The sequence below is a fragment of the Cucumis melo genome, chromosome 2 (assembly GCF_025177605.1).
Source record: "Cucumis melo cultivar AY chromosome 2, USDA_Cmelo_AY_1.0, whole genome shotgun sequence".
In the NCBI taxonomy this organism is placed as follows: domain Eukaryota; kingdom Viridiplantae; phylum Streptophyta; class Magnoliopsida; order Cucurbitales; family Cucurbitaceae; genus Cucumis; species Cucumis melo.
Window position 1 is genome coordinate 24,566,589 of NC_066858.1, and position 12,213 is coordinate 24,578,801.

The 12,213-nt window shown below is 35.9% G+C and overlaps 4 protein-coding genes across 6 annotated transcripts; 2 read left to right on the forward strand and 2 right to left on the reverse strand.

Annotated features, from left to right (window-relative positions):
• Nucleotides 1–1,293: 1,293 nt before the first annotated feature.
• Nucleotides 1,294–2,998, reverse strand: LOC103493995 (GDSL esterase/lipase At1g74460). The gene is made up of 5 exons (XM_008454986.3): nucleotides 2,734–2,998; nucleotides 2,507–2,637; nucleotides 2,180–2,419; nucleotides 1,842–2,091; nucleotides 1,294–1,753 (listed from the first exon to the last, which is right to left on the reverse strand). The coding sequence occupies exons 1-5, from the start codon at nucleotides 2,972–2,974 to the stop codon at nucleotides 1,452–1,454; spliced, it is 1,164 nt and encodes a 387-aa protein (XP_008453208.2). The 5' UTR covers nucleotides 2,975–2,998; the 3' UTR covers nucleotides 1,294–1,451.
• Nucleotides 2,999–4,123: 1,125 nt separating this feature from the next.
• Nucleotides 4,124–5,946, forward strand: GGPR (geranylgeranyl diphosphate reductase, chloroplastic). The gene is made up of 2 exons (XM_008454985.3): nucleotides 4,124–5,060; nucleotides 5,154–5,946. Exons 1-2 carry the CDS (start codon nucleotides 4,365–4,367, stop codon nucleotides 5,853–5,855), a joined length of 1,398 nt encoding a protein of 465 aa, XP_008453207.1. The 5' UTR covers nucleotides 4,124–4,364; the 3' UTR covers nucleotides 5,856–5,946.
• A 391-nt stretch (nucleotides 5,947–6,337) lies between these two features.
• On the forward strand, nucleotides 6,338–8,862 carry LOC103494326 (malate dehydrogenase, chloroplastic). 3 transcript variants are annotated; one of them, XM_051081087.1, is made up of 2 exons: nucleotides 6,338–6,571; nucleotides 7,363–8,862. In XM_051081087.1, exon 2 carries the CDS (start codon nucleotides 7,371–7,373, stop codon nucleotides 8,607–8,609), a length of 1,239 nt encoding a protein of 412 aa, XP_050937044.1. In that variant the 5' UTR covers nucleotides 6,338–6,571; nucleotides 7,363–7,370; the 3' UTR covers nucleotides 8,610–8,862. The 3 variants fall into 3 exon arrangements, with proteins under 3 accessions (XP_050937044.1, XP_050937045.1, XP_050937043.1); XM_051081088.1 differs by lacking the exon at nucleotides 6,338–6,571 and adding an exon at nucleotides 6,957–7,086; XM_051081086.1 differs by lacking the exon at nucleotides 6,338–6,571 and adding an exon at nucleotides 6,979–7,136.
• Nucleotides 8,863–8,891: 29 nt separating this feature from the next.
• LOC103493993 (pentatricopeptide repeat-containing protein At3g47530) lies at nucleotides 8,892–11,489 on the reverse strand. The gene is made up of 2 exons (XM_008454984.3): nucleotides 9,511–11,489; nucleotides 8,892–9,017 (listed from the first exon to the last, which is right to left on the reverse strand). Exon 1 carries the CDS (start codon nucleotides 11,385–11,387, stop codon nucleotides 9,630–9,632), a length of 1,758 nt encoding a protein of 585 aa, XP_008453206.2. The 5' UTR covers nucleotides 11,388–11,489; the 3' UTR covers nucleotides 8,892–9,017; nucleotides 9,511–9,629.
• Nucleotides 11,490–12,213: the final 724 nt, after the last annotated feature.

A 12,213-nucleotide genomic window follows, 5' to 3' on the forward strand; every position in this document is an offset into this window, starting at 1 on the left:
AAATTTAATTAACATAAAAATAATTAATTAGATTAATGTTAATAATAATAATAAGGACGGTCGCGTGGGCGGTTGAGGGATAATTAACCATTGTATTTTATAATTAAAAAGTGTCGTTAGTGTGACATGGACAGGATTAAAACATTATATTAAGTTAATTGATTATTATTTAATGTTTAATGTTGGAGCATCATAGGGTGTGACACTTAATTGGTTTTAATTGGACATTAATTGTATTTTAAGTTCATTTACAATAAGCTTTACTTTTGTGGGTTTTTTTTTTTTTTTTTTTAAAAAATACATGTTATGTTCACTTGACTTTTTTATTATGGAAAAAAGAAAAATCTTCCTCACTTGTTGTAATAATTTAATTTTTTTTATATCTTTATGCTTACGCCTTTGATGCAAAATATTATGATAATTTTAGATTTATTTATCTATGTTCATTTATGCTTTTCCTACATATTATTAGGAATCTTACTATAATATCTCATTTTGGAAACTTAAACTTTATGCATGTGTGTGTATTTTGTATATATTAAATGACTTTTATGTAATATTTTTCTTTTTTTTTTTATATTGTTTTTAATGAGAAAGGTATACAATTCCAAATAAAATTATATATAAAACAATCAATTACAATATATTAATAAACATATAAAACATTCGACCATTAAAATTAATCGATGTTGAGATTTTATTATTTTGAACCTAAAACTACCACTTATTATAATCACAAAAAAAAAAAAAAATATATAACGATATTTTCTCATTCTATTTCTTATATATAAATATTAATAGAGGTAATCTTTTAGGGGTTGAAGTTTTAGGACCGTATTCGGACATCTTAATATTTATAATTTCAATAAATCCTAAATGTAGACTCTCATACTAATTTTGATCAACTAAATAAATATAATTTTTATGAAAGAAAATATCATATTTAAAACATGTTCTAAAAAATTTAGAGCGAAAATTCTGATAAATAAAAAGACTTTTGTAAGGGAAAAAACTTGTAAGGAAAATAGAATGCATAGTATTGAATGTACATTTAATCATGCTTTTTTTTTCTTTTAATTTTTTATTTATGAAAAGAATATAATAAATGTGTTATTCACTAGAGATGGACATTATTCCATGCCCCTAATTGATCATAAAAGTGATAATTATATTGAATAACATTTGTTGTATATAGTCTTGAGGTTCAATTTTTGAACAATATTTTAATTACATATGCTAATTTAAGAGATTGTAAAACAATATTAGAAAAAAAAAACAAAACCAAAAGATAACCAAAACCATAGGGATTTTCAATATGTAGGCTCTTAATTCAGACATTAATTTGAAGTCTCAAAGCAGAGTACAAATCATAACATGGCATAATTAGAATTTATTAGACTTCTTAATCAACACAAAATTCTCCAAATAAGAGATAAGAAATGGGAAGTTAATTAGTTTGGGGATGGAGCAATCAATGGAGAAGGAGATGGATCCACTGCAGGAGCTGGGGTCGGATCCGGATCGGATTCCGGGGCAGGCGATGGAGATGGAGCTCCGCTTTGATTTACTCTCAAGAACCCAAATTTCTTAATGAGTTCATTGGCAATCAACTCATTAGCCTTGTCGGATGGATGGTATTCATCCCAAAACACATACTTGCTTCTGTCTTTGCACAACACCGACGCCGGAACGCATGTCAGGGCAGGTCGAATCCTCCCGAACGAGCAACACGGCGAATCCGAGTTACTAAACCCTGCAATAATATATATATAATGAACCAACTGAAGTTTTTCTAATTCAACATTTTGATGTGAATCATTATTAAAGTTTAATAGGATTACCATATTTTCCTGGGTTGCTAATAACATCAGCAACAACATCATAAGCATCTCCAAATTTATAGGTAGCATTTGGAAGTCTAGTGGCCAAACCATCGAGAAGTTTACTAGCCGCTTTGTTGAAGCTAAGTGCCAAATTGTTGGTTCTTTCTTGACAATCTCCCGACGTACTCAATACCCTTTGTAATGGAATGCAGCCCATTGGTCCTAGCCCAAACACCATCAACTGCCTTGCTCCCATCCCATACAATAACTACAAATATTTACGTAGTACTTCATATTAAAACCTTTACGACAGATTATAAAGTGTATTTAATATCTTTCAATTTTGGTTTACGTACCTTGAGTTGATCACGAAGAGTTTCCATCAAATAAGTGACGAAAGTTTGATCGTTGTATTTCCAAGAGTCAGCGTAAACGGGCATGAGGTAGTTGTTTATGAAATCGTTGCTTCCCAAAGCTACAACATATCGAGCCTCTTCGAAGAATTCTTTTGCCTTTTCTTTTCCAATTTTGGCTTTGATCAGTTCTTGGGTTCCTTGAAATAATTGAATTTGTTTGTACAGACCAAATCGTTGAATCTACAAATTTAAATATAATTCTTACGATATGATATAATACAATCATTTTACTAAGTAAGTAATTGTTTGGAATATTTGAAAACTCACAAAGTATCCTCCAGTTTGGTTCAAGATTCCTCCACCTCCAGAAGCATAATTCACTCCATTTTCGAGAATTACATCTTCAGTTAAAGAGGGATCAAGAAAAGCTGGTGGTCTTGGGAGACCCATTTCATCACCTGAGATATTAAAGAGCATTTAGTTTAATTAATTAAGGGAAAAAATTACATTTTGGTCTCTCCATATGAATTATGAGTATTTTTTTTAAGGTATACCAATGATATCAGCAACGGTGCGGCCATTGCTGAACCTTCCATTAGGGAGTCCATTGCCAAAATCAATGCCATACCAAGGCAAGTTGGCCTGAGCAAGGCTTCTGGAAAGGTAAATGTTATTTCCGACGTCGGAGAGAGAGTCGCCGAAAATGAACTGCACCGTCTTGCAGTGGCAGAGAGGAATGAGGAGAGAATGGACGGTGAATACCAAAGCACAGAGTGATGATGGAGAGTAATTCATGGTTAATGAAGAAATGGGAATTGAGAATAAGGATGTGTGATTTGGGAAGGGGGGGTTTTAAGTGAAGAAATTGTGTTGTTGGGTTTGATAAACAAACCATTTGGAGAGATTCAAACCTACTATAGCTACTTTGTCTTTTTTTAGTCCAAAAAATTGTTGGCATTTGAAGAATTTCAAAAGGTAAAATTTGAGCAACTTGTTATGGGGTTTTTCTTGAGAGTTTCATTTGTTTGTTGGTGGGCAGATGGAAGAATAGTTTTGAGTTTTGAAATTTGGTGGACTTAGATGGTGACCTAATTGAGATTGCTTCAACTATGTGAATAAGAAGACTAGTTTCATTGATTGTGTATTAGTAAATTATGAATATATGTTATATTGATTCTCAACGCATTCCAATGACATATTATTATAACTTATAGACTATTATAACTCAAGTAATTAACATAATAACTAATTCAACGTCCAAAACACTTCCTTATAGTTGTTTCGAGATTAAATGAGTTGGGTTTAATCGCATAGCTCTATGTTTAATAATAAGTATCATTACAAAGGTGATTTGTATATCTTACATTATTTAAACACTTAACAGTCTAAGAACATAAAGTGACAACTTTTATTCTTGTTATATGTGTTACTTATGTTGCAAACTTACCACGTAAAACTTATAACTAATTAACTTAGTTCGTGTTTACGTATTGTTTAGTTGGCTATAAAAAAAATTTCTTTATCTATATCTAATAAAAATTTTTCTAGGAAGTCTAATAAAAATTTATATCATTAATCTCTAATCGTATCTATTTGAGAAAAATGATGATAATACAAGAACTTATAATAGGTTGAGTTAATTTTTAAGATTGAAAATATCTATAAGGTATTTGCAATAAATTTAAAATTCAACAAATTGAGTAATTTTGAAAGCTAAAAAAAAGAAAAAGAAAAAGAAAAAATAGAACTTTATAAATCCAGTGGGCAAATTAATACATTAAACATGACACTATGTTTGGTCATAATAAATTGATCTTTTGGGAACAGTTATGTTGTGTTGAATCTTTTTTGGGAAGATGATGAGTTGGCGTTATGTGATTGGTTGCATGACTGATATCTTTATACTTCGAAGAATTAGACACTAAACAAAAAGATGGGGTGACGTGGCAAAATGTGAATCCCTTATTAGTAATTATAATTTAAAAATTTTAAAAAACGAAAAAAGGGTATCCTAAGAATCCAGTACAATTATCCATTTCTCATATCCACCGTCCATTCTCTCCATCCAACGGCTAACAACTACTCATATCTCAAACCATATCCATTAAATATATAAAAATCACACAACGATGCTCCCCACAGCCATTACTCAACTTCCAGCTTCACTCCTTGCTGCTCCGACGAAATGGCCTCCGTTGCCCTCAAATCCTTCACCGGCCTCCGACAATCTTCGAAGGAGAAGCCCCATTTCATTACCCAAACGAAGGCCAACCCAAACCCCCAATTTCGGCGCCGTTTTTATGTCGCCGCTGCGAAAACTAGTCCTAAAATCGCCGGTCGGAACCTCAGAGTTGCGGTGGTTGGCGGCGGTCCTGCTGGAGGATCAGCAGCTGAAACTCTCGCCAGAGGCGGCGTTGAGACTTTTTTGTTCGAGAGAAAGCTTGACAACTGCAAGCCCTGCGGTGGTGCGATTCCTCTGTGTATGGTGGGTGAATTCGATCTTCCGTTGGACTTGATCGACCGTCGTGTCACGAAGATGAAGATGATATCTCCATCGAACGTCGCAGTCGACATTGGCCAAACCTTAAAACCTCATGAGTACATTGGGATGGTTCGGCGGGAGGTTCTGGACGCGTATCTTCGAAATCGAGCCGCTGAGAATGGAGCTAATGTGATTAATGGCTTGGTCATGAAATTGGAACTTCCGAAGGATCAAAATGCACCGTATGTTCTTCATTACACTGCGTACGACGGGAAGGTAGGAGGTGTCGGAGAGAAGAAGACATTGGAGGTCGACGCCGTGATCGGTGCGGACGGAGCTAATTCTCGTGTTGCTAAGGCCATTGACGCCGGCGATTACGATTACGCCATAGCATTTCAGGTAAATCAATCAATCTTAGGGTTTATGTTTCAAAATCACCGCAAAGTAGAATGAATTTTGTTAAATTATAGAATTGGGGGTTTGAAATTTCAGGAGAGAATCAAAATCCCAGATGACAAAATGGTATACTACGAGAATCTTGCAGAGATGTACGTAGGTGACGACGTGTCGCCGGATTTCTACGGTTGGGTGTTCCCAAAATGCGACCATGTCGCGGTCGGGACCGGCACGGTGACTCACAAAGCCGATATAAAGAAATTTCAAATCGCCACACGAAACAGAGCAAAGGACAAGATCTTAGGAGGGAAGATCATCCGAGTTGAAGCACATCCAATCCCAGAGCACCCTCGTCCCCGACGTCTAGCCGGGAGAGTAGCACTCGTCGGGGATGCAGCTGGGTACGTGACGAAATGCTCCGGCGAGGGGATATATTTCGCAGCTAAGAGCGGGAGAATGTGCGCAGAGGCAATCGTTGAAGGATCGGAGAATGGGAAGAGAATGGTGGAGGAATCTGACTTGAGGAAGTACTTAGAGAAATGGGATAAAACGTACTGGCCGACTTATAAGGTGCTGGATGTGTTGCAGAAGGTGTTTTACCGGTCGAATCCGGCAAGGGAAGCTTTTGTGGAGATGTGCGCCGACGAGTATGTGCAGAAGATGACATTCGACAGTTATTTGTATAAGAGAGTGGTTCCTGGGAATCCATTGGAGGACTTGAAATTGGCTGTGAATACCATTGGAAGCTTGGTGAGAGCTAATGCTTTGAAGAGGGAGATGGAGAAAGTTAGTTTATGAGAAAAATCAAATCTTTAATTTCCCAATCTTATAGATTTTGTAGATGGGTTGTTTCATGTTAATGAATTTTCATCACTTTACTTTTCTCAAAGATCTTAAGCTCAAATCTGTGTTCGTAGACTACTGGTTTTTGATATTATTTAGTTGATTATGTAATCAATCATCATACACACAATCTCTTAATGGTGTTGAAGAGCCAAATACTGATTAAAATTGAGAAAGTATTGATTGGTTGTTGAAGTTTCATTTTCTATTGAATTTAACGAGCTGAGCTAAGTAAAATGAATGATGTGATATCTCAATTTTCTAAAGCTTTGTTACTTTATGATTAGTCAATGACCGTATAGTTGCGTGTAAACAAGTCGATTATATTCTTATTTCTAACTACATCATGTGCTACGTCACCAATGTTGTCTTTTACTTTGAATTCACAAGTTTCAAGAATCAAATTAGTAATATAAAACAAAATGGGGTTTATTCTAATACAAAATTAAACAACAATTATTATAAATATATATAAACAGGGAAAATAAAATTAGTAATTTGGAAGAAAAGGAAACAATATAAAGCTTCGCTGTTCAAAAAAGAGAGTACTACGTCCAAGGCTTTCAGGCGGAGATTTCTACGACTCACTCGCAATACCCTTTTGAGCCCATAAGTCTTTGATTGTTCACTTTCCGCTTCCATTTCAAGCTACAATTTTTCTGGTTTTCAAGGTTAGATTTCTTTTTCTCATTTCTTCATACCATTTTCTTCAAACTGTGTGGTTTTATCGATTTGTTTCAGTTCTTTTCAAATGCTCTGGATCTGACTGTTCCGTTACTTGGTTTATATATTGTTTGATTTTGAAGCTGGGGTTTCGATTTGGCATTCAATTATCCTTTCATTTTCTCAATGGGAAGGAATGAAGGAAAAAGAGAGCAAAAAAAAGTTGATGTTGCTTTTACTACCATTTTTCTTGTGCTTTTTAGCTTCTGGAGATAGATATTTGTTGATGTTCTGTTTTTTTCTTTTTTTTAGTTAGAACAAAAAAAAAAAAAAAAAAAAAGTTGGGCCACAACTTTACATGGACAATCAAGTGTCGTTCTTTTTCTTTATTTGTCGTGTTTTATAGCTATAAGAAAACTGATGAATTACAAGTTGAAATATGTTTTCTAATACCTATTTTATGAATAATCTGGATAGCTAGTTTCCATCGTCACTGGTTTATCGTAGCCTTCTATCCATTTTGGTAAATTTTAACATGTATCAGGTTGCTGTGACTTTTATTATAGGATATGGGTAATGTTTGTAATTTCAAGGATTGGAACTTTTCTTTTATGTTGTTTATGTAGTATGGTTTGTGTTTTTGCAAGACTTTTGTGTTTCCTGAAGGAATCATCTGAATATCTTGTTCATCTTTATGGAATACACTTGTTGAACTTGGAGCAGTTGTCTTACTTGATTATATGTGTTACTTCATTAGAGTATATCTATTCTGACGCTTCGTGGCCTCTTTCTTTAATAGAGTCAGAAATGGCAGCAACATCAGCAACTAGTTTGTCAATTGGAGCAACTGCATCACTTAATACTAAGCTCAACTTGTTTTCCCAGTCAAAGTCTAATAGCCTAAGAATCAATTCACAAGAGAAGCTTCAGAGCTTCTGTGGCCTCAAGGCAGATTCATCCCTTCGTTGTGACTCAGAGTCGTCTTTCCTAGGGAAACAGAGCAGCGCTGCCCTATGGCGTCATCTTGCTCCTTCAGTACAAAGAGCGAACCTGAATTTATGCAAAAATCTTCAACCTCAAGCCTCTTACAAAGTTGCTGTTCTTGGAGCTGCTGGAGGAATAGGTCAGCCTCTGGCACTTCTCATCAAGATGTCGCCATTAGTTGCCACCTTGAACCTTTATGATATTGCAAATGTCAAGGGTGTTGCTGCTGATATTAGCCATTGTAACACTCCCTCAAAAGTTCAGGATTTCACTGGACCTTCTGAATTAGCCAATGCTTTAAAAGGTGTAGATGTTGTTGTCATACCTGCTGGGGTTCCGAGAAAGCCCGGTATGACTCGTGATGACCTCTTCAACATAAATGCTGGCATAGTGAAAAGTTTGGTCGAGGCTGTTGCTGATAATTGTCCCGATGCTTTCATCCATATCATTAGCAACCCTGTGAACTCAACTGTTCCAATAGCAGCAGAAGTTCTAAAGCAGAAGGGCGTGTATGATCCAAAGAAGCTTTTTGGGGTTACTACATTGGATGTTGTCCGTGCAAACACTTTCGTTGCTGAAAAGAAGAACCTTAAACTGATTGACGTCGATGTCCCGGTTGTTGGGGGACATGCTGGAATAACAATTCTTCCATTGCTATCAAAGACACGCCCTTCAGTAAGTTTTACAGATGAACAAATTCAAGAACTGACTATTAGAATTCAAAATGGGGGAACCGAAGTCGTGGAAGCAAAGGCTGGGGCAGGATCTGCTACCCTTTCAATGGCATATGCTGCAGCACGATTTGTCGAATCATCTCTTCGTGCTTTGGACGGAGACAGTGATGTATACGAGTGCACTTTTGTGCAGTCTGATCTAACTGAGCTTCCCTTTTTTGCATCGAGGGTTAAGCTCGGGAGGAAAGGAGTTGAAGCCTTTGTATCGTCTGAACTTCTGGGTTTATCCGAGTACGAGCAGAAGGCACTTGAAGCTCTAAAGCCAGAACTGAAGGCAAGCATTGAGAAGGGCATTGCTTTTGCACAGAAGCAAGTTGTGACTGCTTAAAAACTTGCTTTCCGAGAACATGCTTGGAGAGTAACATTGACTCCCAAGAATCGGTTTGCGGCTTTTCTTTTTGTGAGAACTTCTGTTTGAGATATTCATCAAAAGAATGTAATCGTGTCAATAGGAGTTCCTTGTAATTGAAAATTTTGTAATAACGCGGTTGGTAAAACTGTGCACCTCATCATATGACACACTGGGATTGAATTTTTTGGGTTAATACCTGAAAATTATACAGAATCGGTTTGTTGGCAAAGTTCTTTGAAGACTGAAGAACGTTCGTCGTTCACTTTGACGTCTTTCTGTAGTGCAACAAAATGTGGTTGATTTATGATTTGGATTGCTTGATTAGCTTTTACAGAAGCTTGTGAGCTCTCTTTTTGTACTGCTTGCTACGTATATCCTGGAAGCCTACAAAATGGGGTCAAAAGTATCTTTGAAAGTAGTAGTTTTATGGTATCATTTTCATGGAATTTAAGACAGCAATGAATGGATAGAAATCGTCAATGAAGAATCAAAGAAAGAAATTTGTAATTTGCTTGTCAACGAAGAATCAAAGAAAAAAATTTGTAATTTGCTTGCCGTCTGTAAGTAATCCTGCAATTTTTTTCAAACTTTAAGTTCAATTGGAAAATGAAATCATATTTTTTCTGGTAAAAAATCACTTTCTTTCAAATGATTGCGATGATATTTGATATAAATTCCTATGTGCAAGATACTGATATTGCTTGTCACTAATTTGTTAATAAAACAAACAATCATATTAAAAAATATCAGATCTCTAAAATTAAACAAATACAATGATTTGAAAATAAATTCTAAATAAAATGAAAATCATTTAGAGGGTTTGTTAACAAACATAAATTCAATGGTTTAAAAATTAATTTTACAAAATCAATTATACCTAAAATCTCATTTCTACTCTCATGTTAATTCGGCGTAATATCAAACTCTCGCCACCCAACTTCAGAAACTGCTCATGGCACATTCTGAGACTTTATGGTGTTCAAAAGACACCGGTCATTACCAAAAATCGTTGCAGGAACACCGACCCTCTTGGAAATGATGGAACCGACTTCGGTCTCTAAGAACCACTTTTCGGTTATAAACACTTGAGATGTACTTAGCAAAGTTATGACAATCCATGCAAGTACGAATGTTATTTGCGACTCTGATGGTTCTTCCCGGTGGAGTGGCAAGAACCCCAAAGGCTATGGCCAATTTCTCACTATGGTTAGAAAGTGCATACCCTTTATCTTCTGGCTTTAATCTATGTAATTCAGATGACATTTCAGCTTCATAACCTGCAATTTTTAGCTGCTTGTTGATCTCATCCAACTGCTTGTAGATCTTGTCTTTCATAGGATGTGAAATATCATCCACAGCAAACTCATGCACCACCCCGTTCAGTTCTATTGTGGTGCAGCAAGGTGTGGTATAAATACCCTTCTCTTTCATAAGTTTCCTCAATTCAGTTACCTTGTCCCATTTGCCAGCCGAAGAATAAATGTTGAGCAACAATACATAATCTCCTGCTTCTTGAGATTTAAGTTCAATCAAGTGTTCAACTATGCGCTCCCCAAGGTTTGCATGACCGTGAATTCTGCAAGCTCCAAGAAGGGTTCTCCACATTGTCGCATCTGGTCTTACCTTCATTGACATTATGAGCTCATAGGCTTGATCGAGCATTCCAGCACGACCCAAGAGATCAACTATACATCCATAGTGATGGACGTTGGGAGCTATCATGAGCTCCTGTCTCATACGATCAAAAAATGCCATTCCTTCATCAACCAGGCCACAGTGGCTACAAGCAGAAAGAACAGCAGTGAAAGTATGATCATCAGGCTCGACACCATTCTTTTGCATCTCCCAAAATGCTTCAATTGCTTCTCTCCCGTGCCCATTCATCGATAACCCGGAAATCATCGCACTCCATGAAACAACATTCTTCTCTGGCATTTTATCAAACACCTCATAAGCCTTATCCACACGCCCACACCGCGAATACATTGATATCAGCGAATTACACAAATTACTCTCGGTATTATAACAGTGTTGTTGAATATAACCATGAATCCTTTCACCGAACTCCAATGCATTCAAGTCTGCACAGGCTTGGAGGAGGAGTAAACAAGTAACTTTATCAGGTTGGCAGAGATACGTTGGACTCTGCATGATCTCAAACAGACCCAAAGCATCCCTTGTTCGTTTATTGCGAGTTAAACAAGAAATCAAAACGTTCCAAGCAACGACATCTTTTTGAGGAACTTCATCGAACAATTTGCACGCTTCCTCAGGTTTGCCACAGTGAGAATACAGGTCCATCATGGAAGTGAGCAATAGACTATCCGCTTGATGCCCATATATAAAAATCCTCGCGTGAATCTGAATCCCGAAAAGTAACGAGAGCAACTTTATACACGACTTAACGGCAAAGGAAGAAGACAAAGGATCAGCACGAACTCCTTGCCTCTCCATGTCTCTGTACACGTACAATCCTTCTAGTGGTGAACGGCTCACAGAGTAAGCTCGCAACATCGCATTGTAATGAGAAACAAGTGGGTTAGTCAGGAGATCTAAGAATCGTCGAGAATAGCCCAAATCGCGAAAAGGGGCAGAGGCAGTACGAGTCAAGAAGCGGAGGGAAACAATGGGGTCTTGTATTGAAGAAGTTCTGATGATGTGGGCATGGATTTGGAGCAATTGGGATTTGTGGGTGCATGATTTTATGAGAGAAATCAGAGAAAGGATAGAAGGACGGTGGAAGATGACATACATCTATCAATGGCCACTCAGCTAACCTTCTAAATCGTTTTTGCTATGCTCCACCGTCAATTTGGCCTTCCGTCGGTGTTCTTCAAAATTGCCCTCCATCGATTTCATTTTGTGGAGCCATGAATATTATAAATTAATTTCTTAATTTTTAATATTAACTTTTTTTTTAATAATGTTATTTTAAAAAATAATGTCAAAAAAAAAAAAAAAGTATAAAGTTGATCAATTTTTTTTACTAATGTTATATATATATATATATACATACACACACACAATAATTAACCAAAAATTGAAACGGTAATTAAATTAAAAATTGTGTAGTGCTAATTAAATGTTTATTAGTAATTTTAGTTTTCACCATTAATTTTGAATTGAAACTCTCATCTCTCACATTTCCAACTTCCAATTCACTTTATTATATCAAACAATTAACATATGCTTTCTTTTTCCTAATTAATAACATTAAATATTTAATATTTTTTTTTAAAAGAAGACAAGAGGTGCACAGTCATAAGGTCTCTATCCTATATCGATTCTAAATGATGCATTGATATAAAGAAAACGAGAGTTAAAGAAGATAAGTTATAAAGAAAAGTCAGAAAAAAGCCTTCCAATTTAGACCTACACATATTGGGTCGTAATTAAAAGAAAAAAAAAAAAAGAGAGATAGTCCTTCCGTCCAACTTACTTGGAAGAGGGTTTTTTTAAAGTTATGTTAATATATAAAGTATAGTTGAGAAAAATAGAATAATAACAATATGGGTAGGAAAAAGGATTCATTTTTTTTGTAGTAAAATTGTGTTGATCAATATATAGTCATATACTTTTG